Raw genomic sequence first — 15517 nt, forward strand, 5'->3', positions numbered from 1 at the left:
CAACTGCACTTTAGAAAATACAGCACTTTAGAAAATATTGTTCTTTGTCGTTTAGGAGAAATTTTCTCTTACTCTCACATTAGTCAATAATCCCATCATTTTATACTTACACGTTGATTAAAATATTCAGATTTGCTGAATGCAAAGTGGGGGGAAAGTTTCTCTTCTGCACGTAGCAATAACATTTCTACAATTTCTAATGATTCTTTGGAAACGGAAAAGCAAAAAGTCTTTGTCGACAATGAATAGCCACATTTCTCTTATAACTTTATTTCAAATATCTTTTTTCTCGACTCTTCAGGTCATTACAGCAGCTCAAAATCAGGGGAAACGATTATTTTCCATTTCAAGATGATGTTTTAAGTATTGCGAGTGAATAATTAATGGATTTTAAGAAAAAGTTCCCGAATTTAATTAATTCGATGACTCTGTTTGTGTTTGTGGAGTATTCATTAAAAAAAATAGAGGGAGGAGCACACCTAAAAAAATAAAACACCTAGGCAAAATAAACTCAGGGAAAACAACAGGGACATTTATCTGAGCTGGTGCAATTATTGGTTGAGGCTCTGAGCGTCGCTGTTCACCGATCAGAGAGCGAAATGCAATGAGAGATCCAGCCAGCCCATAACCGCTGTTACACAGCTCAGAACACAGAGATCAGATTCACGATCAGTCAGAGAGATTCTAAAGAGATTCCTTGTTAGTGGAATAATCTCTGAATGAAACAGTCTCGATGCAAATTTCAGTTGCTGGGGAGACAAAGGACTGGATATAATACCACACTGTTCACACCGGTGACGGGGAATCAGAGTAATACCATTACTAGGGCAGGAAATGGCCGATAAACAAAGACTCCGGGATTGTAGAGGGTTGTTGCTGTGTTGCTTTACGTTGCTTTTCCTTTGGGAGGCAGTTGCTGGGCAGATTCACTATTCGATTCCTGAGGAAATGCAGAAAGGCTTTTTCGTGGGGAATATCGCAAAGGATCTGGGGTTCGATACAAAAAAACTCTCAGACGGTGGAGTTCGAATTATTGCAGAAGGTAGGACGAAATATTTTGCTCTGAATTGGCAGAACGGCTATTTATATACCAGTGAAAAGGTGGATAGAGAAGAAATATGTGGCCAAATCTCAAAATGTTTGTTACAATTGGAGATTTTTGTTCAGGAGCAGGTTAAACTTTATACAATTGAAATTGAAATCACCGACATTAATGATAACGCGCCAAGTTTCCAAGTAGAGGAATTAGAGCTAAAAATCAGTGAGACCACAAGCACTGGGTCGCGCTTTCTTCTGCCAGACGCACAGGACCCAGATATAGGCAGTAATTCAATTCAGAGCTTCCAATTCAGCAGCAATAGGCATTTCTCTCTGGACGTGCAAACGGGAGCTGATGGTGCAAAATACGCTGAACTGGTGCTAGAAAAAATTCTAGACAGAGAAGAACAAGCCGTTTACAATCTAGTCCTCACAGCCATTGACGGAGGAGACCCAGTCAGGTCCGGCACTGCGAGAATCCGCATTATTGTTGAGGATGCAAATGACAATGCGCCAGTTTTTACACAATCTGTTTATAAGGTGAATGTTTTGGAAAACGTGTCTATAGATACCCTTTTGGTTACAGTGAATGCCACTGACCTGGATGAAGGAATGAACGCCGAGGTAACATACTCCTTCCGGAAAATATCAGAGAAAGCTTCAGACATATTCCAGCTGGATTCTAAAACTGGGAAATTGACGGTGACAGGGCACTTAGACTTCGAAGAAAGTGAATTATATGAAATAGAGGTTCAAGCCCGCGACGGGAGAGGACTATCTGCTCGCACAAGGGTTTCGTTAGTTCTTATGGATGTAAATGATAACGCTCCGGAAATTACAGTCACATCTCTCATCAGTTCTATCCCCGAAGACTCCCCAGAAGGAACTGTGATCGCCTTTTTAAAAGTAGGAGACGCAGATTCAAGAGAGAATGGTGAGGTCATATGCTCTATCCCAGGCAACCTCCCCTGTCGGTTACAGAAATTATTTGACAATTACTACAGTTTGGTGACAGACAGAACACTCGACAGGGAGCAGGTCTCGGATTACAATGTAACGATCACAGCCACAGACGGAGGGACTCCTGCTCTTTCCACAACCACGTTCTTCCTGTTGAAGGTTTTAGACAAAAACGACAATCCGCCTGTCTTCAGCCAGACACTCTACACCTCTTACATCACAGAGAATAATCCTAAAGGGGCTCCCATTTTCACATTAAAGGCAAACGATGCTGATTGGGAAGAGAACGCCAGAGTGACCTATTCTGTTACTGAGGGTCAAATTCAAGGAATTCCTCTCTCCTCCTTCATCTCCATTAACTCCGAGACTGGGGCTCTATATGCTCTGCGCTCCTTCGATTACGAACAGTTCCGGGAGATTCGGTTCCAAGTGCAGGCTCAGGATGGGGGTTCCCCACCTCTCAGCAGTAATGTCTCCGTCACTCTCTTTATACTGGATCAGAATGACAACAGCCCGCACATCTTACACCCCTCCTTTCCCACCGATGGCTCCACGGGAGTGGAGTTGGCCCCTCGCTCCTCCGAGCCGGGTTACCTGGTCACTAAGGTGGTGGCGGTGGATGCAGACTCCGGGCAGAACGCCTGGCTCTCCTACCAGCTGCTGAGGGCTACAGAGCCGGGGCTCTTCTCTGTGGGACTCCACAGCGGCGAGATCAGGACAGCGCGCTCCTTTGCAGACAAAGATGCGCTCAAGCAAAGTCTGGTGGTTTTGGTGAAGGACAACGGGCAGCCCCCTCTCTCTGCCACGGCCACTGTCACGGTGGTGGTGGCTGACAGCATCCCCGAAATCCTCTCCGATTTAAGCAGCCTCTCAGCTCCTGCAGACCCCCAGTCCAGCCTCACCTTGTATTTGGTGATCGCTGTGGCTTCCGTTTCCTCCTTGTTCTTTACCTTTATCCTAGTGTTACTGGTCCTGAGGCTCCGCAGGTGGCGAAACTCGCAGCTGTTTGACTCCTCGAGTGTGACTTTCAGTGGAGTTCCCGTCTCGCAGTTTGTGGGGATCGATGGAGTCAGAGATTTTCTTCACTCCTACTCACATGAGGTTTCTCTAACCACAGACTCCAGAAAGAGTCAACTGGCGTTTCCTAATGGCAGTTGTTCAAATACCCTCACAGGTCAGCATCCTTCTGAGAAATCAGGTCCTCTTTTAGTCGCAGAAGTTTCAAATATCAATACTGACGATCAAGTCTCCCTTCAGGTGAGTTTCTTAAACCACAACTTTCTCTTTGATGTGGAAAGGCTTATTTCTTGGTGTGTTTTATTGGTTTGTAATAGTTCCTGTAGAGCAACAGTTCATTCTCTAAATTAATTAAGTTTTACTTACTACACTATGCAGTTATAAATAATTTTCCAATTATTAACTTGTAATGTCAAGGATACACTTTTAATTTTTCTGTATTACTTTTCAAAACTTTAATGCTCACTTACATGCAGTGGGTGAAAACGAATATACTAGTATATCTATATTTATTTGACTTCTACTTTATAATATTTTACTTATGGTGGTGTCTGGGGTCCAACCGTCAGCTTGAGAAGTATTTATTTTCATACCAATGTGAATTGTAAAAAGCACAACTCAAATAATATCTCAAAATATTGCTCCAAACTTGGAATAATCTGAACAAGTTTAAATGTCTTCTTACAATAAAATCCAGATTAAAAACACTGTAATTGTGCCTTTGTGGGTCACAACTGAGAATACCAAATTCAGGACAAACTGTTGAGAAATGGGGAGGATATACCCCAAATTAGTGGTTATTCTCCCATGAGATATACCAAACCAGCAACAAAAGTAAACTTCTGTTTCACCACACTGGCTAACAAGAAATCATAAAAGCAGTTTCCTTAGATATTCCAGTCTTTGTATCACCACCAAAATACTAGACTTAAAGACGAGTGGTTCTTTAAAACCAGTTTAGTCAAGCAAAGAGTTCTTCTGATCCCAAAGGACCAGCCACACACCCAGGTCAATATATAACTCAGATATTACCCAAAAATCACACTGTTGTCAATCCTTTAGTATCTAAAATCTAAAGGTTTATTTATTAAAAGAAAGAAAGGTTAAAGGAATCAAATGCACATAATAATTGCAAAGTTTTAGGTTCAAGCTTCTAGCAGTGATGGAATAAACTGCTGGTTTAAGTCAAGTCTCTGCTTGCTTCCAAATCATTGGAAGGACCTCACTCCCTTGGGTAGAGTGCTCTCATTAGTATAGTCCATAGCCCAGAGGTCTGGGCAGGAAAGAGGCAAAATGGAGGTGTTTGCAGGGCATTTTATAGCTTCTGCCATGTGGAGGGAAACATTGTTTCAAACAAAGCCCTCAGCACAGCTAGTGGAAAATCACAGGTGACAACACAGTGTTTGGAGTCACATGGGCAAGTCACATGTTCATGCATGATTCCACTTGGACACAGTAGAAGTCATTACCTATACCTCAAACAGCACGTTCCCAGGAAAGTCCATTCAGTGTAGATGGGTATCTTCCATTGTGAGTTAAATGTTCTTTTGATGGGCCACTCAATTTGAATAAAGAAAAGGAGTACTTGTGGCACCTTATGCAGTTGATAGATTTCCACTCCATACGGCTAAATGCAGTGCCTTGCATAATGACAGGTTTCAGAGTAACAGCGTGTTAGTCTGTATTCGCAAGAAGAAAAGGATGATAGATTTCCACTCCATACGGCTAAATGCATGATAGATACAGACTAACACCGCTGTTACTCTGAAACCTGTCAATTTGAATAGTCCCTCCAAGATGTGCTGGCTTGTACTACCTTCTGGGAGTTACCCCAGGAGCAAACATTTGAAATCCAGGCATAAAGCCAATGCTCATAATTTTAAATACAAAAATACATACTTTTAAATACAAAATTTTTAAATACATGCATGCAAATAGCATAATCATATTCAGCTATTCCTAACCTTTCCATAGATACCTTACTTGACAACCTTTGTACAATATTTGTAGCTCACGAAAGCTTATGCTCTAATAAATTGGTTAGTCTCTAAGGTGCCACAAGTACTCCTTTTCTTTTTGTGAATACAGACTAACACGCTGTTACTCTGAAACCTATACAACAGTGGTAGCAACAATGATCTACAAGGTCATATTTTAATCAGTTAATGCCACAAACACATAGGCTTTGCACTTTGCTTAGGTTATCTGTAAACGGTCTTTCAAAGGAAATGCAGTCATGCAGTACATAGTGGATTGCCCCTCACTAAAAAAATCCCTGTCTTCAGCACCATTAGCCTTCATATCTGGAGACTTTGCAAGAGCGTCCTCGCTGCCTGGAGCAATCAGGGTGGAGCATAAGGAGACAGACAGGCTCTTAGAAAGCGCAGGAGACTAATAAAGTGTGGCCTTGTAGTTGCAAGCAAAAAACAATCAATTGTTTTTTGTAAAAAACTTGAAAGTTAATACAGTCTGTAGGTACAGAATGCTCCATAAGAGGAAAAAATGTTAAAAAGATAGAAAGCTAAATTAACTAATTAGATGAAATTAGATATTAGATGAAATTTACATTCGCCTTTATGAATAACTCCATCTAGAAAGCACTGTCACAATCCAAGCGGAAGATGACGAAGGGATGGATAATTGTGAGGTCTGTGTCGGAAACAAACATGCCTCACTTCCTTGCCATACAGACATGGCAGGAAAGGCATTTTCTTGGTCTCCTCTAATAACCTGAGTGTCTGAGGATCCCTTCGAGATGATCTCCGAACTGCCAAATGTATTAACAAATCTGGCGTTAAGTATATAAATTTAAAATTCTTAGTAATATGTAGTTATCAAAATGCTTGGTGAGAGTTTCTGCTAACTTTCTCTTCATAAGAAAATGAGAAAAAGAGGATCCCCCCCACCACCACCATCACCACGTTGTGTTGAAATGAAAGAGTGCAGTTATCTACTAATACAGTTAGGTGAATTTTCCAGTAACAATTAATAAGCTATAACTTAACACTCCTGATCTTCGCTATATGTTCTCTTATCTCTGAGTAGTAATAAGAGGCTGTTGTATTGATATCTATATCTACTGGAAAAGGGCGGGGGGAGGGGCTAAAGGGTTCCTTGTGAGAACACCATGACATGCATTCTAAGGATATCAACTGAATTTTAAACATGTCTTTCTAAAACTAGTTTCCGGTGGATTATTTTAATTGACTGCCACTTCCGATGTATAATTTAATTGTAATTATTTTTAAATATGCTCTTTTCTCTGAGATAGAGTGATCTGCTTAGACTACAGTAAAAAGAGTTTAAGTTATTTAAAGTTAATGCCATAGTTCCGTATTAAAGCCAGGAATTAAGTTCTGAGTAAGGGTTTGGTTATAGTAATGAAGAGTATTAATGTATCTTTATTAGCTGTAATGTTTGGAGTCTATTTACTTCGATCTCCAGAAATAGATCATCTTACCTCGGAGAAAATATTTAATAGACATAGACAAGATCTCAAGGAAATATGGGTAAACTGGGTCTTATATCTGAATGGGAACTTGTTGGAATATTCAGAAAGCAAGAGCATTTGTTTTCAGAAGCTCCGTTTTTCTACGTTGAATCAAACTGTCTAGTTATGCCCCAAATGAAAATAGGAGTAAGTTTATGGTATAAATTTGCTTGTATTTCGAGCACTGTTGTAGCGGTTGGTTTGACAAAGACATTTTTGCTTTAAGTAGTTCTTTACATTATTTTACCTTTGCCATTTATTCAAATAAATTGGGGGTCAGAGTTATTCTCTATTCGGCGCTATGTCGTTGCATTAACGAGATCCGCCTAGATGCAGTTCTCCTACTGAGACGCAGAGTGTCGCTGTTGGCCAATGCGATGAGGGAGCGGCTGCTGGGGGTCCATGGCAGACTCCGGCAGTATCGCAGGCAGCCTGTACAGAGCGGAGAAAAGACATAGCAGAGATATATCCACACAGACTCACTGAAAACATCAGTCTGACAGGCGTCTCCATGAAATATTGAGAAGAGAATCCATTTTATTTATTCAGCCTTATCTCAGAAGGTTTCAATTTAGCTGGAATCTAAAACTCCCAATGTGTTCGGAATGGATGAGGAGAACAAGGCAGTGAAATTAAGAGGGAAATGGATAAAAACAAGAGACAGAAACAGGGTCCGGAGATACGAATGGCAAGTACTGTTTTTTCCCTTCTTATTCTCTTTGTTCTGCCCGACGCTCTCTGAGCAGCTTCGCTATGCGATTCCTGAGGAAATGGCCAGAGGTTCCCTCGTGGGGAACCTTGCCAAGGATTTGCGGATGAATGTCAGAGGGCTGTCATCCCAGAGCCTCCGTATTGTCTCTAGCTCAAAAAGTCAGTATTTCGCCATTGGTGCAGAAACTGGAAACCTAAATGTAAATGACAGAATAGACCGAGAAGAAATATGTGGAAAATCTCCCCTTTGTGTTCTAAATGTCGAAACGGTAATTGAAAACCCTTTCAACGTTTTTCATGTGATTGTAGAAATCCAAGATATTAACGATAATCCGCCGTATTTCACCAGAAGCAATGTTGATTTAAAAATAAGTGAATCTGCGCTACCCGGGGCTCGGTTTCCATTAGAAATAGCGCAAGATCCTGATGTTGGGATCAACACAGTACAGAATTACCAGCTCAGCCAGAACCAGTACGTTGTCTTGTCAGTGAAGGAGAGCGCAAATGGCAATAAATACGCAGAGTTAGTTGTGGATAAGCATTTGGATCGGGAGAAGCAAAGTTTCCACCACTTGATGTTTACGGCTGTGGATGGGGGAGACCCAGTTAGAACTGGGACTCTTCAGATAAGGATTAATGTCACCGACGCCAATGACAATCCCCCCGTATTTACTGAAGAGATCTACAAAGTCAGCCTGAGTGAAAATCTACCACAGGGCTTCTTAGTGCTTCAGGTGAAAGCCACGGATAAAGATGAAGGGTTACATGCAAAGATTGTCTACTCTTTTAGCAACATACCCTACAGTATTTCTAGACTATTCAAGATGGATCCTGATAACGGAGAAATTACAACTAAATGGAATCTGGATTATGAAATGGCAAACAACTTCTTATTGGATGTGGAAGCGACAGACGGCGGAGGTCTGACTGCTCACTGTAAACTTCAAATAGAAATTATTGACGAGAATGACAATGCCCCAGAGATAACGCTGACATCTTTGTCCAGTCTAGCTCCCGAAGACTCTTTGGCGGGGACACTGATAGCTTTGATCAATGTCAATGATCAAGATTCTGCTGAAAACGGAAAGGTCATTTGTCATTTAGAAGAAAAATTGCCTTTTAAAATAATATCATCTTCTAATAATTACTACAGACTCGTCACAGACAGCACCCTGGACAGGGAAAGGACCCCGGAGTACAATATCACAATCACCGCCACAGACAAAGGCTCTCCGCCCCTCTCCACCCAGAAAACCATCCTGTTGCAGATCTCCGATGTCAATGACAACGCCCCTGTCTTTGAGAAGCCTTCCTATAACGCCTATGTGCCAGAGAACAATCCCTCGGGGGCCTCTATTTTCAGTGTAAAAGCCTCAGACCGGGATCTGGACCGGAACGCCCGAGTCACTTATTCCATCTTGAGCAGCAACCTGAAGGAGCTGCCTCTCTCCTCCTACATCTCCATTAACTCCCAGACCGGAGTGATCTATGCGCAGCGCTCCTTTGACTACGAGCAATTCCGGGAGTTTGAGATGCAAGTGAAGGCCCAAGACGGCGGGACCCCGCCTCTCAGCAGCAATGTCACCGTCAGGGTGTTTGTTGTGGATCAGAATGATAACGCCCCTCGCATCCTGTACCCTTCCCTCGGAGCCGATGGCTCTGCCTTATTCGAGATGGTGCCTCTCTCGGCCGAGGCAGGTTATCTGGTGACAAAGGTGGTGGCGGTGGATGCTGACTCAGGACACAATGCCTGGCTCTCCTACCACATGCTCCAAGCCACGGACCCGGCGCTCTTCAGCATTGGGCTGCAGAGCGGGGAGATCCGGACAGCCCGCGCCTTTGCGGACAGAGACGCTGTGAAGCACAGGCTGGTCACCCTGGTGAAGGACAACGGGCAGCCGCCTCTGTCAGCCACAGTGACTCTCAACCTGGTGTTTGCCGAGAACGTCCAAGAGGCTCTTCCAGAAATGAGCGACCAATCGGGTGACTCGGCACCTCAGTCTGATTTACAGTTCTACTTGGTGCTGGCTTTAGCCCTGATCTCATTTTTGTTCCTCCTGACAGTGACCCTGGCCACTGTGATGAAATTGCGAACGTCAGGAAAACCCAGTGTTCTTCGATGTTTGAATTATGACATCTATTCCAAGGCCCATCCCAGTTATCCACCGAACTACTGCGATGGGACTTTACCTTATTCCTACAATCTCTGTTTAACCACAACTACCGGTGATAATGGCCTTAATTTATTGAAAACCGATGGTCAGAATGATACACCAGGGAATATTCTTTGCAGTAATGATTCTGGAATGTTGTATCTGAGCAGCAACAGTAACGACCCAAACTCTCAGTCCAAAACTCTACCGAAGGTGAGCGAATGAACTGATCCATTAGTGTTCTTCTTAGTATTTGCCATGTCTCAGTATTTTTAAAGGTAACCTGATTATTGATAATCTTAATTAGAATAAGAAAAGGAGTACTTGTGGCACCTTAGAGACTAACAAATTTATTTGAGTATAAGCTTTCTTGTGCTTCATCGGATGAAGTGAGCTGTAGCCCACAAAAGCTCATGCTCAAATAAATTGGTTAGTCTCTAAGGTGCCACAAGTACTCCTTTTCTTTTTGCGAATACAGACTAACACGGCTGCTACTCTGAAACCTTAATTAAAATGTTTAGTATCTAAAAGATCGTGTATTAATCCGGAAGAAGAATTTTTCGTTTTGTGTTTTTTATTTATGTTGACCACACATTTAGTTGGAGGTTGTGAATTTTTGAGAAGTGTATTTTGATATGATTGTGATATTGGCATGTCAAGTTCCAGCTCATGCCAAAGTTCCCATGTTTTAACTGACAGCTGACAGATACAGAGCTGGACTCTTTCTAGCTCACTTGTGGGTTAATGTTGATAAAGTAGGTATTAGATTTAAAAGAAAGTGTTTAGACTGTATTGACTGCTTGTGAGTTGCTGCCTGCATTAATCTTACTTGTTATATCTATGTTCCATATTGTAAGGTAATATCTGAGCTGTTGTATTGTGAGCCTCTGTGATGGTATGAATTGCCACAGGGAAGAGGGACATCAGTTAGTGTGAAGAGGGTCTCTTGTGCAGTAATTATGCCCATCTTTAAAGAGGAGACCCAGGGATATCAGACATTCTAAGGGGTCATTTTAAAGAGCTCTATTACTGTGTGAAACCTCTGCCTTTTGGACTTACATGTTCCTATTTATTCTTTAATTAGTACTTTTTTAAAGTTTAAGCTAAAGTGTTTTATCCTTTTTAGAGAAAAGTAGATCTTTTAAAAATGTACTTTTCACCTTTAAAAAATTGTGTCCTTTATTTGTTAGTAACCTAGTATCTCAGCAAGAGGTGCCATAATATAGAATGTGCTGGACTGTGGCTTTCAGTTGTCTAGTGGATATCTGTTTTGTTCTAAAGGTTTATTACTTAATGCATGTGCACTGGTATTTGACAGAATCATAGAATCATAGAATATCAGGGTTGGAAGGGACCCCTGAAGGTCATCTAGTCGAACCCCCTGCTCGAAGCAGGACCAATTCCCAGTTAAATCATCCCAGCCAGGGCTTTGTCAAGCCTGACCTTAAAAACCTCCAAGGAAGGAGATTCTACCACCTCCCTAGGTAACGCATTCCAGTGTTTCACCACCCTCTTAGTGAAAAAGTTTTTCCTAATATCCAATCTAAACCTCCCCCACTGCAACTTGAGACCATTACTCCTCGTTCTGTCATCTGCTACCATTGAGAACAGTCTAGAGCCATCCTCTTTGGAACCCCCTTTCAGGTAGTTGAAAGCAGCTATCAAATCCCCCCTCATTCTTCTCTTCTGCAGGCTAAACAATCCCTGCTCCCTCAGCCTCTCCTCATAAGTCATGTGTTCTAGACCCCTAATCATTTTTGTTGCCCTTCGCTGGACTCTCTCCAATTTATCCACATCCTTCTTGAAGTGTGGGGCCCAAAACTGGACACAGTACTCCAGATGAGGCCTCACCAATGTCGAATAGAGGGGAACGATCACGTCCCTCGATCTGCTCGCTATGCCCCTACTTATACATCCCAAAATGCCATTGGCCTTCTTGGCAACAAGGGCACATTGCTGACTCATATCCAGCTTCTCGTCCACTGTCACCCCTAGGTCCTTTTCCGCAGAACTGCTGCCTAGCCATTCGGTCCCTAGTCTGTAGCTGTGCATTGGATTCTTCCATCCTAAGTGCAGGACTCTGCACTTATCCTTATTGAACCTCATCAGATTCCTTTTGGCCCAATCCTCCAATTTGTCTAGATCCTTCTGTATCCTATCCCTCCCCTCCAGCGTATCTACCACTCCTCAGTTTAGTGTCATCCGCAAATTTGCTGAGAGTGCAATCCACACAATCCTCCAGATCATTTATGAAGATATTGAACAAAACTGGCCCCAGGACCGACCCTTGGGGCACTCCACTTGATACCGGCTGCCAACTAGACATGGAGCCATTGATCACTACCCGTTGAGCCCGACAATCTAGCCAGCTTTCTACCCACCTTATAGTGCATTCATCCAGCCCATACTTCCTTAACTTGCTGACAAGAATACTATGGGAGACCGTGTCAAAAGCTTTGCTAAAGTCAAGAAACAATACATCCACTGCTTTCCCTTCATCCACAGAACCAGTAATCTCATCATAAAAGGCGATTAGATTAGTCAGGCATGACCTTCCCTTGGTGAATCCATGCTGGCTGTTCCTGATCACTTTCCTCTCATGCAAGTGCTTCAGGATTGATTCTTTGAGGACCTGCTCCATGATTTTTCCAGGGACTGAGGTGAGGCTGACTGGCCTGTAGTTCCCTGGATCCTCCTTCTTCCCTTTTTTAAAGATTGGCACTACATTAGCCTTTTTCCAGTCATCCGGGACTTCCCCCGTTCGCCACGAGTTTTCAAAGATAATGGCCAATGGCTCTGCAATCACAGCTGCCAATTCCTTCAGCACTCTCGGATGCAACTCGTCCGGCCCCATGGACTTGTGCACATCCAGCTTTTCTAAATAGTCCCTAACCACCTCTATCTCCAAAGAGGGCTGGCCATCTCTTCCCCATTTTGTGATGCCCAGCGCAGCAGTCTGGGAGCTGACCTTGTTAGTGAAAACAGAGGCAAAAAAAGCATTGAGTACATTAGCTTTTTCCACATCCTCTGTCACTAGGTTGCCTCCCTCATTCAGTAAGGGGCCCACACTTTCCTTGGCTTTCTTCTTGTTGCCAACATACCTGAAGAAACCCTTCTTGTTACTCTTGACATCTCTGGCTAGCTGCAGCTCCAGGTGCGATTTGGCCCTCCTGATATCATTCCTACATGCCCGAGCAATATTTTTATACTCTTCCCTGGTCATATGTCCAACCTTCCACTTCTTGTAAGCTTCTTTTTTATGTTTAAGATCCGCTAGGATTTCACCATTAAGCCAAGCTGGTCGCCTGCCATATTTACTATTCTTTCGACTCATCGGGATGGTTTGTCCCTGTAACCTCAACAGGGATTCCTTGAAATACAGCCAGCTCTCCTGGACTCCTTTCCCCTTCAAATTAGTCCCCCAGGGGATCCTGGCCATCCGTTCCCTGAGGGAGTCGAAGTCTGCTTTCCTGAAGTCCAGGGTCCGTATCCTGCTGCTTACCTTTCTTCCCTGCGTCAGGATCCTGAACTCAACCAACTCATGGTCACTGCCTCCCAGATTCCCATCCACTTTTGCTTCCCCCACTAATTCTACCCGGTTTGTGAGCAGCAGGTCAAGAAAAGCGCCCCCCCCTAGTTGGCTCCTCTAGCACTTGCGCCAGGAAATTGTCCCCTATGCTTTGTGTTGAACAATAACAGATGATTATGCACGATGTAGCAGTATTCTCCACTTTATGCACATAACCTGATATCAATTCACTTTCAATATTGCCTAGCAGCATTTGATTAGCTCTCAAAATGTGTGGAATATCATTTTATCTGTACTTCCATGAGGAATACTATCTATAAAGTTGTTCATTAATTGTAGCAGGTGCTTCATTCCATGGTAAGTGATGTTACATATGGAACTGGCATGTTTGTGGATGAGGTGTTCCCTGTTCCATATCATATGTAAATATGATTATGGGGTGAAACTTGGCTCCAGAGGAGCCCTGGTTCATTCAATTTGATCTATGTTTTTGCACTTTGTGTGATATGGACAGTACATTAAATAGGATAAAATATTTATAAGACCATTCCCTTAATTATGTCACAATATTTTCTGGGCAGAGCATTCCACTTGTCCCTCAGAAATATCTCTAATTTCTTTGTTCTTTCATAAAAAAGGAAATTCAAAAATCTATGTTTTGTCATACAAAAGGATATAGTAAAAATAAATTAGGTTGCCAAGTGACACATTTTATAGTGTAGAAATGTCAAAGTTAAGGTTGCCAGTGCAACCCTGTTGTGAATATACATATGGCACAGCATTTATTTCATGGTCATATGCTATTTTTTATTGAGACCATGACTCAGTTGGAACCTGTAAATTGAACAGTGAATGAGTCAGAGATCTGCAGTGAACTAAGCAAGGGCTTACTGAGTGCAGAAGTTGAACAATGTGCAGTGAAGGTGGCAATGATCTGGTGGGATCATGCAGGCCTCCTGATTCACACTGAGAAAGTAGGGCAATCAGCTAGTTATCTTAGGTGCCTGTACACGAACTCAAGAAGCCTGGGAAACAAGCAGGAAGAACTGGAAGTCCTGGCACAGTCAAGGAACTATGACGTGATAAGAATAACAGAGACTTGGTGGGGTAACTCACATGATCAGAGCACTGTCATGAATGGGTACAAACTGTTCAGAAAGGATAGATGGGGGAGAAAAGGTGGAGGAGTTACACTGTATGTAAGAGAGCAGTATGATTATTCAGAGCTCCAGTATGGAATTGGAGAAAAGCCTGTTGAGAGTCTTTGGATTTAGATTAGAGGCGACAGCAACAAGGGTAGTGTTATGGTGGGCGTCTGCTATAGATCACCGGACCAGGAGGGTGCGGTAGATGAGGCTTTCTTTGGACAACTAACAGAAGTTTCCAGATCGCAGGCCCTGGTTCTCATGCGGGACTTCAATCACCCTGACAACTGCTGGGAGAACAATGTAGCAGTGCACGGACAATCCAGGAAGTTTTTGGAGAGTGTTGGGGACAACTTCCTGATAAAAGTGCTGGAGGAACCAAATAGGGGCCATGCACCTCTTGATCTGCTGCTCACAAACAGGGAAGAATTGGTAGGGGAAGTAGAAGTGGGTTTCTAACTGGGCAGCAGTGGCCATGAGATGGTCAAGATCTGGATCCTGACAAAAGGAAGAAAGGCGAGCAGCAGAATATGGAACCTGGACTTCAGAAAAGCAGACTTTGACTTCCTCAGGGAACTAATGGGCAGGATCCCCTGGGAGGCTAATATGAGAGGGAAAGGAATCCAGGAGAGCTGGCTGTATTTTAAAGAAGTCTTATTGAGGCCGCAGGAACAAACAATCCTGATGTGCAGAAAGAATAGCAAATATGGCAGGTGACAAGCTTGGCTTAATAGTGAAATCTTCAGTGATCTTAAAAACAAAAAGAAAGCTTACAAGAAGTGGAAACTTGGACAGATGACTAGGGAGGAGGATAAAAATATTGTTCAAGAATGCAAGGGTGTAATCAGAAAGTCCAAATTGGAGTTGCAGGTAGCAAGGGATGTGAAGGGTAACAAGAAGGAAGTGTGGGTCCCTTACTGAATGGGGGAGACAACCTAGGGACAGATGATGTGGAAAAAGCTGAAGTACTCAATGCTTTTTTGCCTCAGTCTTCACAGATGAGGTCAGCTCCCAGACTGCTGCACTGAGCAGCACAGTAAGGGGAAGAGGTGAGCAGCCCTCAGTGGTGAAAGAACAGGTTAAGGACTATTTAGAAAAACTGGACATGCACAAGTCCATGGGGCCAGATGGAATGCATCTGAGGGTGCCGAGGGAGTTGGCTGATGTGATTGTAGAGCCATTGGCCATTATCTTTGAAAACTTGTGGTGAATGGGGGAGGTCCCAGACGATTGGGAAAAGGCAAATATAGCGACCATCTTTTAAAAAGGAAAGAAGGAGAATCTGGAGAACTACAGACTGGTAAGCCTCACCTCTGTCCCCTGAAAAATCATGGAGCAGGTCCTCAAGGAATCCATTTTGAAGCACTTTGAGGAGAGGAAGGTGACCACAAACAGTCAATGTGGATTCACCAAGGGCAAGTCATGCCTGACCAACCTGATTGCCTTCTATAACGAGATAACTGGCTCTATGGAT

General features: G+C 43.1%; 1 protein-coding gene and 1 pseudogene across 3 annotated transcripts in view; both read left to right on the forward strand.

The window, feature by feature from the left end:
• Positions 1–15517, forward strand: part of LOC311524676 (protocadherin gamma-B1-like) — a 41458-nt gene that overhangs the window by 12618 nt on the left and 13323 nt on the right. The window contains exon 1 of one of the 2 annotated variants that reach the window (XM_084636033.1): positions 6934–9582. The exons of the other annotated variant lie outside the window; for it this stretch is intronic. Coding sequence (XP_084492159.1) covers positions 7111–9582 — 2472 coding nt within the window. The 5' untranslated portion in view covers positions 6934–7110. Of the gene's footprint in view, positions 1–6933; positions 9583–15517 lie in introns of those variants that run through there. 2 annotated transcript variants of the gene reach the window in all.
• On the forward strand, positions 513–3232 carry LOC311524682 (protocadherin gamma-A12 pseudogene; annotated as a pseudogene). The gene has a single exon. The product of its transcript is annotated as a protocadherin gamma-A12 pseudogene (transcript).

This window comes from Lepidochelys olivacea (genome assembly GCF_965140295.1).
Source record: "Lepidochelys olivacea isolate rLepOli2 genome assembly, chromosome: 8".
Taxonomy (NCBI): Eukaryota; Metazoa; Chordata; order Testudines; family Cheloniidae; genus Lepidochelys; species Lepidochelys olivacea.